Source organism: Cynoglossus semilaevis, chromosome 1 (assembly GCF_000523025.1).
Source record: "Cynoglossus semilaevis isolate Cse_v1.0 chromosome 1, Cse_v1.0, whole genome shotgun sequence".
Classification (NCBI taxonomy): Eukaryota; Metazoa; Chordata; class Actinopteri; order Pleuronectiformes; family Cynoglossidae; genus Cynoglossus; species Cynoglossus semilaevis.
Window position 1 is genome coordinate 22,018,858 of NC_024307.1, and position 17,162 is coordinate 22,036,019.

A 17,162-nucleotide genomic window follows, 5' to 3' on the forward strand; every position below is an offset into this window, starting at 1 on the left:
CCCAGTCATTTCAGTAGAATAATCACTGTCTCTGTTTTTTTGGTCTAAATCATGGTTTGAAAATCCAATTCTTTTAACAGAGCACTTACATTCGCCCCTTGGATTAAATGGTTTCTAACTGAAGTTATCAAAAGTACCACAGTACTGTTGCAGTGAGGGTTTGCTGCAGCTCCATCCTCTGTGTAGTAGTACTCAGCCTGCGTTACTGCATGTCTTCATTTGCATGTGCAGTGGTGGAGTGAACGGCTGCAGACATCGATAGCTTCTCTACGCTTCATTTCCCTCTAATAGTCTGTCATCCTCCCCCGTGGTCTGAGGTGGTCTGCACTCCACCTGTGTGGTCTGTGTCTAACACTTTCCCACTGATACGAAATGCATTTGTCAGAGTGGAGTGAGCGACAGGTTCATGTGTATCACAAAGTACAACCAACTGTGTACTGTTACTGCAATGTGTGAATGTTCCTCCCGCTGTTCTTCAGGAATATGACTCTACTGACTGTAGTACTGTGAAATACTGTAGATGTTTTTTACTTTTATTTAGGTAATGTAACATTAAAACACATGTTTAGATGTTTTGTTCATTTGACTGTTTTACAGACCATAAACATTCTCATTGCTGAATGTTAGAGTTTGGTACATACGTATGTTTCAGTAGAAGTTTTATGTTTATGGTCTATAACAGGGCTGTCAAACATACAGCCCACGGGCCAAAACTGGGCCACTACAGGATTCAATCCGGCCCCCTTGATGAATTTTGAAAATTAAAAAACAAAAACATGGATGTGAAAATTATATTTCATTAAATATGAAGATTCATCTTATACATGTGTACTTAAACCATAGACATGTTATTTATAGGTAACCATTATTATTGTACTCTTCTGGCCCACCTGACATCTAATTATGTGGCCCCAGAATCAGAATGAGTTTAAGACCCCTGGTCTATAATCTTTATAGGGTTGGAGTTTAGTATATCAACAGACATATAACGGACTGATAGAGGAAAATCAGCTCTCCAACACTGTTTCCTGAAACTGTTTGTCTCCTGATACCAACTAAAAACTGAATGTATTCAAATATATTTCTAGAGTATTGCCTCTGCGTTGTACTACCGTATGATGCCAAACTGTTCTCTAAATAAAACCTACCATTACCAGTTAATGCCCCACAGCTCAGTTCTACCCTGGGGTCACAGCAGAGCTTTAATCCAGCCCTGAGGTTTAATCACCTCAGCTTTAATGGACTGCTTCACTCTCACCTACACGGGGGCTGCTGTGGGGAAGCCCCCGGGGAGCAGGGGGGCTGCGTGATGGCTGCTGCCACGGGGTGAGCCACAGGCTTCTGCACAAATGTGTTCACACACAGAGAGGTTGTTGCTGCTGCTGTGGCATTTGAATAAGAATTTCATCAGCCAAAGGGAAAACCAGATTATGTATTAATATTGCTGCCTCAAGCACTTGTCTGCTCACTAGAGACGGTCGCTTTCTCACAGAAACAGAAATATCTCAAGTGTTTCACCCTGAACCTGGCAGACTGGAGTCAGGGTTAGTTTTAGTCCACGTCGTCTTTCAACAGCTGCTCTACGTCATAAGACAATGAATTATAATGACCATTAATTCTGAATGGACACCTCTGTGTGCAGACATCCGTTCCCTCGAGTCTTCAGTCGCTGCAGTAAACGAGACCTGGACAGCTACTTCCAGAAGGGAGGGGGCATGTGTCTGTACAACATGCCCAACATGAAGGACCTTGTTGGGGGTAAAAAGTGTGGCAACGGCTTTGTGGAGGATGGAGAAGAGTGCGACTGTGGAGAACCAGACGTGAGTAGATTTGGTTTGTTCACAGCAGTCCATGGGATAAAAATATACTCTTGACGTCACTGAAACAACAGGATTTCACACACATACTTCGACTAAACTCTTGACATAATTCCTGAAAGTTTCTCTTAAAGTTGAAGTGACTGGTTTCAAACCTCACAGGTTGAACAAACCTCCTGCGGTTCACGTGGAGAAAATTGAAACACAGGAAACAAATTGGTGTCTGACTGCAGCAGCGCCGACAGGGCTGTTTGTGTTAAACGTCCCAGTGACAGTGAAGCACAGGCTGCAGATTTAGCTTTGGAGATGAAACACGTCACAGCAGTAGGGAATGGATTCAAACTAAAGAGACTAGAACACAAACATGGCCGTAGAAAACACGCCTCAGACCAACTGCCACGTCTCTGCTCTAACTTTGAAAATAAGGCAGCTTTTATTAACAACAGTCACAGGACTTTTCATGTTCAGGAATTAAACCGAATGCTTTTTGTTTGATGTTCAAATGAAAAGCCCACTAGAAAGAACTCTGCGCTATACTGTTGTTTTTGTTGTTCTGTTACCCATAATCCCCTCTGTTCCTCTCCTTTTTTAACATTCTACAGCTTGTAAATAATGTAAAGTAGCAGTTTATACCAGAGATGTGAAGTTCACGGACCTTTGAACTTCCACTTATTTATGTCTGTTTACAAGTGATTTTACTACAGTTTTAAACTCTCCTTTTTGGTCCTAGTTACTGTTTAAATGAGGAATAAATGGCTTTAAACTGATTTTAATTTGTTAAAAAATAAGTCGACATCTGTATTTTTTAAAGATAATTTAATTCCTAATTAGTCCCACAGTGAGGAAAGTTGACATTTTTATTAAAATTTAATTAGTAATAAATAAATTAAACATTAAAAATGTATAAATATATTTATAAACTGTGGCTCGTCAGATGAATATGTGTTCAGATGTATGTAAAGTTTTTACATACCAGTTCAGACGAAAGCTTTTCTTCTGTTGTGATAAAACATTATTTAAAATATTCATTTAGGCATGAAGCTCACAAATATACATTATGTCCTCTAGAAAAGGAAGTGTTGAGATGAAAATTATAGATGTAGAAACTTTAAGGATTTTCTCCATGATATTTACTGAAACACAAACTTGATGGAAAAACAGTCAAACCAACGGCCTGAGTTGAAACAACATACACAGACACAGCAGAGAAGACGGTTGATAAACTGTCAGTTACCGATGACAGGTAGGTGTTTGTGTGGCTATGCAGAGAACAATAGACAAACACACTCAATTTAATCATTAGTTATGTGTTTTAACTCACTTTTTTGTCATTACTATCACACTGTTTAAACCGGAACTCAAGCAATGGTTGACTTAGCTTCGTTAGCTTAGCACTTAGCACGGTGGCTTCTCCTGTTATCTTCCTGCTCTTCTTTAATATATATTTATTTACTTCTCTGCCTTCTCTTGCGGCAATGGTCATTGAATATATTTATTTACTTCTCTGCCTTCTCTAGTAATATTTATCTTTGAGATAAAAGTTTGTTTCAAGATTTTCAAAGTTCATTTCATGTTTATTTTTAACATTCTGGAACTAAAACGCTAATTGGGTTAGTTAGCCAGCCTGCTAGTTAGTGTTGGCTATCTTAGTCCTAAATCAAGACCAGTTCTTTATGTTTATGTTTTTTATGTTCTTTCTGTTGACTCAGGGTTCTACCTAATTTAAAATGATTGTAAACACACACCTATATGTGCTCTTTCTTTTTTATTTGATGGTATAATATTTAATTTCAATCTGAAAAGTTTAGTGAGGCAAAACATGGTTAGTGAATTCAGTTTACAAATAAAATGGACTTCAATAATTCATGCAGTTACAATTAAATTGACCAGAGATGAAGATTTTTGTTTGGCAATGTTAACTTGTTAACTAGCGTCTTCTTTACAGTTTTATTTGATGTATTGCAGAAAGGTATTGTAGGTAATTGAAGTATTGTTCCTCCTGTTTTTTCCCTTTATTCTGTTTGAAATGTTGCAGCATAATGTTAATGTAAGTTGTTTTTTTTAACAGGTTTTTACAGTTCTCTGGTTTTAGAATTGTCCTCAATTTAAAAAGCTTTAGAACTTTCAATCAGTTTTTACAGTTCTCTGGTTTTAGAATTGCCCTTGATTTAAAAAGCTCTAATTTTTTCAATCAGTTTAATTAGTTAAACTGATACAGGTGCGTGTGTGTGTGTTTCAGGAGTGCACCAACGACTGCTGCAATGCCAACAACTGCACCTTGAAGGCGGAGGCTCAGTGTGCCCACGGTGTCTGCTGCGAGGGCTGCAAAGTAAGACCTCTACCCTCAGCCTGGCGTAGGAGGAAGCTCAGTCTGTACACAGCAGCGTCTCAGTATCATTAGTTCACTGTCAGTCATCATGTCAGAGTGTTGACATACTGTAGTCACAGTGCGTCAGCCTTCATCACAGCGGGGCTCATCGTCTTGACTTCTCAACAGTACTTTTCATCTCAGCGTTCATCTGGGTGTTGAAATGTAAAAACCCTGACATCTATTGTATCAAATACACAGGAAAACACAGGAGGGAATTCAACTGGGTCTAAGTCTCAGTAGAAAACCTCTGAATATAACAGTAACTGTTAGATGAGCTGCAACCCACACCATGGTTTACTTCATCTTTAACGTCATGTGGTACTGCATATTTTTATTTTTACACAAATGCACACATTTAAAGTATTTCTTGTCTCATCTTTTGCTGCACAATATTTTAGTCGAATATTTCACCTACTTATTTTAAACTGTAAAATATGAGTCTATTACAGTCAACCAATTTGAACCAATCACAGGGTCGCAGTTCTGTCATGCAGCCGTATCTACTGACGACAGTTGGTTCAACTTTGACAAGTTCAATAATTTTAAAGTCATGTTAATTTACTAGTCTGGACCACAATCATGTTCATTAACTTGAATGTATAAAATGTTACAAATATTGTAGATGAACTTCCTAATATAGGAGTACGTTGGTATCAAATATTTATGCCTTAGCTCTGACCATGAGTTTCACTGTAGAGACCGATATTTTATTTCTCAGTCTTATTTTTTAAAAGAGCAGCATGATAAAGAAAAGGGAAGAAAATCAGTTTTATCAGAGCAGCACGACTTGACAGCATTCTTTATCTTCAGAGACGTTACATAGAAACACAAGAGCTTCAAAAATAAAACTTTAACTTTAAAAGTCTCAGCTGTAAACCAGGATTAACTTGATTTTTATAGTAAATGTTGCCAATGATTTTCACAACATCACCTCTCCTCCTCTTCTGTTTCCTCCTCCTCTCCTCTGCTCACTTGATTCTGCCAATGATTTTCACAACATCACCTCTCGTCCTCTTCTGTTTCCTACTCCTCTCCTCACTTCCTGACTCTGCCAGTTGAAACAGGCAGGTACCATGTGCCGGGGTCCAGCAGGGGCCTGTGACCTGCCAGAGTACTGCACCGGGGCGTCTCCTTACTGTCCGTCCAACGTCTACCTGCTGGACGGCTCCTCCTGTCAGTACGGACTGGCCTACTGCTACAACGGCATGTGTCTCACCCACGAGCAGCAGTGCCTGCAGCTGTGGGGCTACGGTAATGACCCGACTATACACGCAGTACACAGAAGAATATACTCAGTATTACAAAGATAATCCTGCTTAGTCCAGGACCAGGCTTCTGTTTAAACATGGACAATTTAGCTGTTTGTCAACAGGAGTTTCAAACGGCTGTGTTTAATGTGTTGTGTTTGTAGTGAGGTCCTTTGTTGTACTTTCACAACACCGGCTTCACTGTGTACTGTGTCCTGTTCTACAGTAAGAACCCAGCTGGTTCTCTCACATATGAACTAGGCAGCCAATAGAAACAGAAGGAAAAAAAGATTATTTTAACCAACAAGGACACTGCTTCTTGTGCAATTTGTTTTCATCCTCTGATTTAAATAAATAAATAAAGTGAAATAGTCGTTTTGTTTATAAAACTCTTTAGAGCTGTGGTTTAAACAACTGCTTCTCTCTGTGGACTTCAGTGAAGTTGAGCAGATATCTGTAATGTTCATGTTAGTGAGGCTGTGAACAGTGGAGAGAAAGAAAAACACATCTTTAAACATCACAGTTTATGAAGATTCTGTTTGGTTTGAACTGACAACTGCTGACATTTATAATCACAGTTATTCTTTTTTATGTTCTCTCTGTTGAAAAACTCCAGACAGCAACTCTACCAGACAGTGTTTGTTTTCTCTGTTGAAAAACTCCAGACAGAAACTCTACCAGACAGTGTTTGTTTCTAAAAAATGTTCAGATAGTCACCAACGTTTAGTTTCCTGTAAAAACACCAGACCTTCTTCTTCTGCATTAGTGCTTGTCAAATGGTCCGACCTCAGGATCCATGTTTGTCCTGAGTTAGTTGATTGAGTTAGTTGAATCACAACATTTGGACCTTTTTGGATGTATTGAAAAAACAACTGGTATTCATTCCACATTTACGCTACAATAAAACATGAAGCACAGTGGTTCTCCTCCAGGCTGACATCATCCTCAGAAGTTCAACTACTGTAGATTAGATGAGACTGACAGACTGAAGTTTTCTCATCTCCTCCAAGAGGCTCCTTCAGGAGTGTTTGCTTGAAAAAAAAAAGTTTCTAAAGAAGTCATGTCTTTTAAAATGTTTTAGAAGAATCAACCAAAAAGTCTGCTATATAAATTCCAGAACCTTCCATCACTAACTCACACCTGTAAATATGACCTGACTGAACATGAACCCCCAGTATGGTATTGGTACTAAACTCTGAATCCATCCTGTACTGATTGATATAGTATTTAGCTAGTGTCAGTACTGAAGAGTTGTGTAGTTACTATGTTAACTAAATACTTTCACATCAATGTATATTTGTATATATTACTAATATCTCCAACTGAAGCTGCTCAGTGTGTTTTCACCAAAGTACAGATCTGTGGTAAAAAGAATGTTTTACAGTGAAGTACATAGAAAAATAATCCACTTTTTGAATCAAAGATAGAAGCAGTGAAACATGAGAGTCTTAAAGACTAAGAGTTCCACTTTAATCCACCTGGAATAAATGTGGATTTGAACTAAAATAACACTTAGTTAGTTCTCTTAAAAAGGCAGATGAGCTCAAACTGTGGTAAATCAGTACAATGATGGATTTCTAACATTGTAGGTCTGAGATTATCTGAACAGAGAAAAATGTTTGATGCAGCAGAAAAACACCAAACCTTTGTGTTTGGGAGAATCTGTGACCTGTGACTGTGAGGTGTTAGGTAAACATCACACTGTGAATTTTTCTTTAGTTGAATTTAGAAAAATACAGTGGATGAAGTGTAAATATATATATATATATGTTGTTATTATTCTGGCTTTAATATCAAACACAGAATGTTTCCAAAATGTCAAAACACTTTTAATAGCAGTAAATAAAAACAGTGTTACCCACAAAAGAGTTGACGTGGGCAGTAAACCACTGGTCTACGACTGTGGAGTCCAGACTATTTCTAAAGAATGTTATTTTTCCAGGAGCTCGACCGGCCCACGATGCCTGTTTTGAAGAAGTCAACGCAGCAGGAAACCCTTTTGGAAACTGTGGAATGGATCAACACGGAAACTACATGAAATGTGAGAAAAGGTAAGAGAGAGACGGCTAACGCTAACTGAGACGTCAGACGTCAAGGTTGAGTCTGTGGTGTTTAACAGGGAAACTGGCAGACAGTTGAATACTATGTTTATTTGATCATCCTGTAATACCTCTCTGTATACCAGTATAGAAAGAGTTTTCTTTCTTTTATTATACAAAGTGAGGAGCTATATCAGTGGGGCACATCAAGGCTGCCACATTTGAAGATTTTAACATTTCCAATATTTTCTTTATTTTTCCCACAGTCAGAGAATCAGAGTTTGTAGTTCATTTATTTAGGAAAAATTCTAGGAAAAACAATGAATGTGTCAAAGTGGGGTCGGAGGTAAAATATATTCCAGTGTAATCTACCAAAGGGGGCGCTGTAGAACAAACACGACTGTGCCAGAGGTTCTATCTTACTATTTCAAACGTTAAAAAAAATTAATCCACAAAATCTCGATGATTTGTGACCTACTACATTAGGGTTTGTCATAACAGCTGCTACCATAAATCATCTCAGTATATAACAAGTAAAAAAGTACACGTAATTTACCTCGAGTCGTTCTCCATAGTACTGCTACTCAATCTTTGTTATTGAACTTTTCTCTTGTGCAAACAAAAATATTCCCTCAGTTTTGTTCAAGTCCTTTTTAGTCGAAGGTTTTCAGTCTAATTTTCTTATTTAGTTTACTGTCATCACCTTTACCGTTTGTTCAGGGACACCTGTGTCATCACTAGTACTCTAATATAATACAGTGTACTCTAGGCCTCATGCAGGACTGTAGTGATTTTTGAACCCATATCAGTGTTGATCCCCTCAGTGACACAAGGCCATTTATTTAACGATCACAGAACACAACAATGACGTCTTATTCCAGTGACAGTGTGACCCACAGGTCAGAGCACATTAAAGTGAAGTGTCAGACTGGACTCCACTGATGATGCTGCCAACATTACAGGGTCTGTTCTGTGTCTGTGTGACAGCAGGGCTCTCTACTCTCTGATGTCGCTTTAATGACGGCCCACTTCCACACATATGGTGCAGTAAACACAGGCTGATATTTATCACTGGGGGGTTCATTATGATCATTGGTTCTCATGCACACGGAGAGAGTTGACACTTATCATTTACATGTATTGAGCAGGTTCCATTGAGTGTGTTGATTAGTACAGAGCTACATGTGAATCTAATGTGTCTTCACTCAGTGTTGTTGTTGTCATGATTAGATTTAATTTTTTTAAATATGATTTAATACTAATGTGTTTATTGTATTCTAACAGAACAGCAGCTCACATACATGAATATATTTTCCAATATAAATGGTGGTAAAAAGGGTTTTTGCCCTGCATGCAACTGCAGTTTTGCTTCTATAAATAATATATTGAGTGCACATTTATTTTTCTAATATTTTTTTATTAAATATAAATAACTGCTTCTTAAAATCAGGACTTTATCTGTACGAACTTTCCGAGCCTTTGCAGAAACATTCAACAGTTCATACTTCTAACAACCTGAAAAACAGCTCTGCTTGATCTAAAGATTTGATGATAATCTAAAAATTCTTTATTTTCAGAAGAATATTTAAAACATATAATATGATAATATTTTGCCGCTTCTCAGCCTCATCTACAGACTGGGATGGAGTATTCTTTTAGCTTTGACGAAAAACAAATCAGATGAAGTTGATGAAAAGCTGTAGTATTTTATCAACTGTGATATTTCCTCTAATTTTTTTAGACCTGAAAACTGCAGTGAAATAGAATTGCACAGCAGTAAAACCTGATGAATGTGTTTAGACTCCATGAATGTTTTCCCCTCAACCTCACGTAGTCACCAGGTTGTACTCAAGAGAGATCGTCTCTTTTTGTCCCTACTCTACGTAGCGATGCCAAATGTGGGAAGATCCAGTGCCACAGTGCAGCAAAGAAGCCCAAAGGAAACAACGCTGTTCCCATCGACACCACCATCAAGCCAAACGGAGTGGAAGTGAAGTGTCGAGGCACCTACGTCTACAGCACTCAGGACGGACAGGGTGACCTGCCTGACCCCGGCCTGGTCATGACTGGAACCAAGTGTGACGAGGGCAAAGTGAGTTCATGACAGTGGAGGTGTCTGTTATTACCTAGTTACTGATCAACGAGTGTATTGATGTACTTTCCTTTTTGCTCTAAGCAGTTTTTATAGAGTGAGTGGGAAGATTTTTGTGGGTGTATTATTCCTGTGTTGATCGCAGATTAAACCACAAATGGACAGGGTTTTTGGTCTAAAGTGTTCCAAGTGCAGGGTTAATGGAGCCATAATAAAACAGAGAGGTAAATGTTGTTAACACACTTTTATAGTCAGTTTATGCAGTGGTTCTGGTTCATTCTCTTTGGAACACACTGGTCACTGGTAGTAAATCCTCATGTCCACTCAACACTCACACCAGAAATGAATGGAAGGAATGAAGAAATGGTGAGAATACGATTCAGTCAGAACATTAACACCACAGACTTTATGGTCATTAAAACAATGCTGTTACTGGGCCAAATGCTTTAGCTGCTTTAATGTGATTGGTCGACCAGTGTCCAACCAAATGAGACAGGCCATGTCCATATCAGTGGTCATTTATATAGCACCCAGAAATATGTAATGGTACAGCCTGTAAGTCAGTGGTTTTTAAACCCCCCACCTGACCTGTGGACCCCAACATGAATCTGATCAAATGACATTTCAAATTAATTGAGCTAATGTCATATATCATAATGAATCAAAATCAATGATATAAAATAGCACAAAGCTCAAAAAGAAGAAATAAAGTTAGAGTTGGGCCATTATCACTTGAAAATTCCCTCATGTTTTTGGCGGCCCACCTGTCCCACCAGTGTGTCCCACCCCACACTTTGAGAACCACTGCATTAAGTTTACCTTATAAAGTGAAAACAGTGACTTAAAATATTATTTCTAAGAATATTTGTCCATTAGTTAATATAAGTTAATATAATTTATTGTTACTCAAGTGTTACTATTATATTTTTGTAAACAGAAAAGTAACTTGTTACACTTTAATGTTATTTATTTAAATGTTATTATTATTTGTCTTTGAAATAATAATATAGTTCAAAAAATATATAGTACAAAGATAGTAAATACTTGAGTATTGACAGATTTATCACAGACTTTGATGATCTTCATTTCAACACATGATCCTGGCAGTGGTAAACTGTACTGTGATAAAGCGACAGAGAGACAGAGAGAGAGAGAGGCGTCTCCATGGAGTTAAAACTGTGTTCTAAAGCCAGGAAACAGAGACCAGAGCAGTGATTCTAACATCCTGTCTGGATGTTGCTGGAATATTCTACATGGTCCCAAACCAACAGTTCAACAGTCGCTGCCAGGACTCAGACTGGGCCAAACCAGGCTGTAAAAACACCCTGGTGGCTAGGTGTTGTTAGCATTTCTAGGAAATTCAACAGTCGATTAAATTTTAACGACCTGTTGGATATAAAGTCAGGAAACAGAAAAACAAATCTTTGATTCATTTACAGCTTTATAAGGATCTGATGGTACCGTGTAAATAAAGACATTAGTCAAAGGGGAGAGGAGAGGGCAAAGGTCAAGGGTCTGTCAACAGTCTGTGTATGGTGTGTGTGTGTGTTGTAACCTCTATAGGGGTTTGTAATCTTTCTGCTTGTGTTACCACAGGTGTGCAGGGACCGCCGGTGTCAAAATGCCTCCTTCACTGAACTGGAGACCTGCATTGTACGCTGTCATGGCAATGGGGTATGAGGACACACACACACACACCTTACATGCAATAGTCACGCAACATCCTAGACTCACTCGGCCTGAGGGCAACACTTCCTGGTCATATAGTCAGCCTGTGTCCTGAGATAATGGAGCTCTTTGCTCAGCTGTGACAGACTGTGGTGACAGACTGTGGATGGAGAGAGCTGAGAGACCAGAGGCAGTAACAGAGTCTGGAATGTTCTGGTCTCAGACTCCTGTGACCTAAAGTGTCAGTCAGGACCAAGTGAAGGCAGACCTGTGTTTGAGGTGGACGTCTGTGGTCGGTGCATTGATCACATGACAGAGGTTAAACCACAGGAAAGAGAGAGTCTGTGATGATTTCAGTCACATCCTCATTTGTCTTATCTTTCAGTGATGTCTGTGTAGGTTCTCAGTCACCCAGTTCATTGAATTCAAAAATAGTTACATTGAAGGACACTGGACAGGGTAGGTCCAGGGTAGAGTAGAGTAGGTTAAAAAAAAATCACCTACTCTGTCCAGTTGCCTTTGATGTCACTATTTTAGGATCTTGTAGTAATAACTTACAGTTACAGTAAATGTCTGGTATTTGTTCATGTATCTTCTCTGTTTAGTCTCATGTATTCTTACCGAAAAGACAAACAAGATGTCAGTGTTTTATTGTAATTCCTTTTATAGAAACATATGCAGCAGGAGATGTTGCATATGACAACAGTAGACATTATTAGAATCACAGACATATTCATTGTCACCATGCAAAGTAAAATTATTTGCACAGGAAAAACTAATAGAAAGTAAGACTGAGACGACAGTCAATCAACAAATCTACAAACATCTAAATATATTTTATTAACATTTCTCTTTTGAAAATCTGAATGATTTATTTTTTTTCCCATTGATTTTTACATTCAGGTCTGTAAAATCTTTCAGTAGATCAGCCACAAGTGACATCAGTGTGTCAATCTCAGACAGTGTCCGTCCATCTGTCTACATGTCTCTTTAGCCTTTATGCTTCAATTTCCTCTAGATTTGAGACATCTTCTCATCTCATTAAACAGGAAATTGAATGGACTTTTTAGACCACAAAATCAAGAACACTCTCTGATGTTTGTCTAATAATAAAAAAAGTAGTTAAAGCTTTGAATACATTTAATATATATATTTATATACAAGTACTATAAAAACACAACATCCATTTACTTTCAGTTTTTTGTCTTAACCTCCCTATTTTAAAACCCTATTATAAGGCCGTCCAGTTTTATTTATTTCTCCTTTTGGGTCTGTAGAGACACCAGACATTCACTGTACAAATATAAGACATTGAATGATGTCACAGGAAGCTTGGATTTATTCTGTCATTTCTTCATATACTTCCAGCACCAGGCTCAGAGGAGTCCACAACACTGTATTACAGTATGTCAGTTGACTTTATTGTTCCAGATGTCATTCCACTGACGTGTGGGCTTTCATACCCCAGTGGCCGACATGCTGAGAACAGCTGGTTTTATTTCCTTTCCTGCATTAAAAAACAGTAACAGTGATAAAAAACATCACGTCCTTGTTAGAATTCAACAGCAGTGTTTCTTCCTGTCCTCTGGGGCGTCTCTAGTGGGAGACACAAATTGGAAGTGTTAGATTTCCTTACTGCCTAGTATTACAACCTTACTGCATCATTGTATTTGCTGAGTTCAGAATTATTCTTCCATTGAAGAGGAAATAAAAGTCCAGTCCAAATTTATTGGTGCTGCAGAACTCAGAAAACCCTGAGCGTCTTAGAGACGACAGTAAAGACAACAGAGACATTGGTTCATCTTCATCTTCATTGGTGCTGCAGAACTCAGAAAACCCTGAGCGTCTTAGAGACGACAGTAAAGACCACAGAGACATTGGTTCATCTTCCAATCAGAGGACAGAGTTCCTGGTTGAAGAGTGAAGAACAGCAGTGTTGGTTGTAACTTTGTGAAATCAAGACAGATTTCTGAATAATTTGGTTTCAGTGTTGAATTTTCCTCTCTGGTACAGCATTAGCATTAGCTAATGCTAACCTGACGCTAGCCCAGAGCTCACCAACCCAAGGCTGATGAGCTTCATTCATCTCCTCTAATGACTAAACACAAAAAACTAAGACAAACTTGATACATTTAGAAAATGTTTAAATGTTCGTCACAAAATGACGTCCTCCAATGTTGATTTCTGCTGCCTGACATCAGGGAACTGTCCACAGCAGGGGTGCTGAAATGGTTTACTGTGTTTCTAGAACTAGAACTGTGTTTCTAGAACGTACACGGTTCAAAAAGTTTACCTTAATACCATGACTAAAGTTGGCCCCGATGATGCTGGAACATTATTTGTAGTCTGAGAAGAAGGAATAAATGTCTAAACTTAAAGAATGATCAGGAAGCTGTGGTAGTCAGCAGGTCATTCTCACCCAGAGTAACAACAGCTTATACTCCAGGACAGGCAGACCTGGAACATGACTATAAATACATGGTTTTTATTTTCTATTTTTACTCCATAGATGTGTTTTAGCCAGTGATTCATTACTGTATGAGCTGTTGTCGTCCCCCTTACCTAACCCTGACCCTGACCCTCTGGTCCTGTAGGCTAACAAAGCAGCTAATTAGCCAAGTGAGGAGAAAACTGTAGTTTACCTCCAGAGAGCAGCTCACCGTTCTGTTTGGTTATTGTTAAATGTGTTTTTTCTCAGAACATCTTTTCACTCAGGTCTAAAAAAAATATATTTTTTAAATTAGTATTTTTGTATTCAAAGCATTATTGATGACATTAAACAAGTAAAGTGTACACAGAGAGCCCTTACATGAAACCACAATGTTGAGAAATGTGGTACGTCCCTGACCTTTGACCTGTGTATTCTGGCCAAAAGAATTCAATTACTAAATCCAAACTAAGCCATGGACCAAATACTCAGCAGTAGAAGAACCAGGATAAATATGAACAAACAGAAAAACAACAGTCAGACCTACAGTGTCGTCTTTTCTCTAATCCCTGTGCTGTTTCAGACTGTTTGTCTCTGTGTTCCCTCCTCTCAGTCTAACAGTAGGTTGATGTGGAAAATGGTTTGAGGTCAGGATTATTCTGATGAGACCCATATTCTTTAATCCCAGTTTTGAGTTCCTTTTTTTCTGTTTAATTCATATATAATCATTTGACTCATTTGTTTCTACCAAGAACACATTAGTCCGATCTTTAAAACCCAGTGAAAAGCTTTATTGATGCTTTGTTGAACTCCAGGTTCTGGCATTGACTGTAATAGTTTTTATTAAAATCGATTTTATGATGTTAAAATGTGTCAAATGTTAACAGTCACAGTTGGAGTTCTACGGCCTCAAAAAGGACCAATGAACAATCAGCAGCAGCTGAAGCGTCCTTCACGTGGACTGAGTGTCAATGGAGGACATAGTGATGTTAATTACTGCTAGGATGATTACATCTGAGTGTAATTGGAGCACGGCCGTATTTTCTCCTCCTCTTAAAGCTGCTGAATAACTGAAGAGATCAGCTGAGGTTAATCCAGTTCAAATGTTTTATCCCTTTTCTTTCCAATAGCTAAGAATAAATTCATTAAAATCCTGGACATGAATTGACCTCCTGTTCAGTGAAGGGTTAACTCTGAATAAACACAACAGAAATACGTTGAATTGGTAACTGCTGTGGAGATGAAGTAATTAGTTCAAACAGTAGGCGATGGTTCGTCTTCACTCTGAATATGTCCTACTCCTCTGTCTCTGCTGAGTCTGGGTCAACACTGGTTTATTAGGTTGTGGATTTTAGTGACACATTATTGATACAAACACATTTGTATCATTGATTGTAATAATATTAGTGGCTGTCAGATTGAACGTTACTGTGTTAAATACCTCTCCATGAACCTGACCTCATGATGACCTTTGATGGTTCTGGTCTGAAGGTCAGATTTGAAAAGGTACCACAGATAATACTCACTGCAGTACTGGTTGACCTGGAGGCCTGAGATGGAACAGTAGATCACATTGACACTGGTTGTGGGTAAATGTGTGTGTGGCTGTGTAGTTCAACAGAGACCAGTGAGTCTGGATCCATGTGTGAATTGCACTGAGGTTAAAGCTGAGGTCAGGGATGGATCTGTGGTCTGGTGGCTCAGATAGAGAGGCTTCAATGGAAAGCTCTGTAAGAACAGTTCTAATAAAAGAACTGAAACTGTCATTGATCCCACATTTGGGAAATTCTTGTGTTAACAGCAGAGCTACTGCAACAGGCTGCCCCCTGCAGGCGCCAAGTATGTGGTTCCTGTGGGAATTGAACCCAGGAGTAGCTGCTCTCAGCTTCTGAGGCAGGCGTGCTCATCACTACACCATGGAACCACAGTAGTATTTACACTGAAGGTGACGTTTCTGGGTATCCAACAGTGAGAGTATATTTGGAGGTTGAATATATAGTTTGGAGGTGAGGTCAGACCAGGTCAGATCAGAGGTGGTCTGAGGAGCTGAGGATACATTATGTCTGTGTGTGGGCCTCACTAAAGACAACAAATGACATTTTGGGAAATTCTTGTGTTAACAGCAGAGCTACTGCAACAGGCTGCCCCCTGCAGGCGCCAAGTATGTGGTTCCTGTGGGAATTGAACCCAGGAGTAGCTGCTCTCAGCTTCTGAGGCAGGCGTGCTCATCACTACACCATGGAACCACAGTAGTATTTACACTGAAGGTGACGTTTCTGGGTATCCAACAGTGAGAGTATATTTGGAGGTTGAATATATAGTTTGGAGGTGAGGTCAGACCAGGTCAGATCAGAGGTGGTCTGAGGAGCTGAGGATACATTATGTCTGTCAACAAATCACATGTGTGTGTCTGAGCAGTGAAATGTCCTCTCAGTCTCTGCTCAGAGTCACTGCTAACTCTCTCTCTCTCTCTCTCTCTCTCTCTGTGTGCAGGTGTGTAACAGCAACAGAAACTGCCACTGTAACCGAGGCTGGGCTCCACCCTTCTGTGAGAAGCCAGGACTGGGGGGCAGTGTGGACAGTGGACCGATCCAGTATGACAGTAAGGGACACACACACCTGTTTGTTTGGAGGAGAATGACTTGATGCTTTAACTGGGACCATTACAATCTAGTCTGAACCAGAAAGAAGACTGTGTTGAAGTGAGGGACATAGAAGACCGTTAGAGACAGGAGTGAGACAGTGATTTATCTGTTATGACAGAAATGTCTCTGATGAGCAGCTTATAATCTTAACTCCACACTGTCATTTGGAACACTGTAGAATCAGACTGTATTTTAGTCTCTGTAGATTCTGACCACGTTTAAATCCTCTTTAATATAAAAATGAAGTCAAATATACTAGTGATTTTTATGAGTGGACATCAAGTGATACATACAGCGCTGTGGTTGGTGGTGATTTATAATTTCTTTTACATCTCTTATTAATACTTATTAATACAGTATCTGGGCAGTAAAGCTAAGAATTGAATCATTAACTTTGAGACCAGAGACCAACTAATAACACCACGTTGACTCCTCAGTCTGTTTGGTAGACTGAACATAGAGGACGGAGAAGCTGAAGCTGGTTTAAAAAGTGTGCTTTAATTAATAATAGACAAAAGTAAAGGCAGTTTTTTTCTTGTGTGTCCACAGGTCAGGCTGGTCTGGTGGGGGCGCTGCTGTTCACCTTCCTGGTTGTCCTGCCGACGGTGCTGCTGCTCTTCTACTGCTGCAGGATTAAAACCTCCTTTTTCCACAAGTGGCTTTCCCAGAGAGAGAAGAACAAGAGCAACAGGTAGAGTCGTCTCCGTCTTTTCCTGTCTCTCAGTGTCTGAAATCACTACGTACTGTATGTGTGGTTGTTAGGATGTAGGGGGCAGAGGTCGCACTGCTGTAGAGGCTACGAGTCTGAGACGACTTACTGAGAAAAACAAAGGAGTACTCTGTACTACAGTGGGT

General features: G+C 39.2%; 1 protein-coding gene across 1 annotated transcript in view; it reads left to right on the forward strand.

Moving 5' to 3' along the window:
- The window catches only part of adam19a (ADAM metallopeptidase domain 19a), a 116,391-nt gene that overhangs the window by 93,003 nt on the left and 6,226 nt on the right, over positions 1-17,162 (forward strand). Inside the window, exons 11-19 of the mRNA XM_025061370.1 lie at positions 1,158-1,326; positions 1,643-1,820; positions 4,057-4,146; positions 5,244-5,439; positions 7,378-7,486; positions 9,362-9,566; positions 11,163-11,240; positions 16,156-16,264; positions 16,857-16,998. Of these exons, the coding sequence (XP_024917138.1) occupies positions 1,158-1,326; positions 1,643-1,820; positions 4,057-4,146; positions 5,244-5,439; positions 7,378-7,486; positions 9,362-9,566; positions 11,163-11,240; positions 16,156-16,264; positions 16,857-16,998 (1,276 nt within the window). The remainder of the gene's footprint in view (positions 1-1,157; positions 1,327-1,642; positions 1,821-4,056; positions 4,147-5,243; positions 5,440-7,377; positions 7,487-9,361; positions 9,567-11,162; positions 11,241-16,155; positions 16,265-16,856; positions 16,999-17,162) is intronic.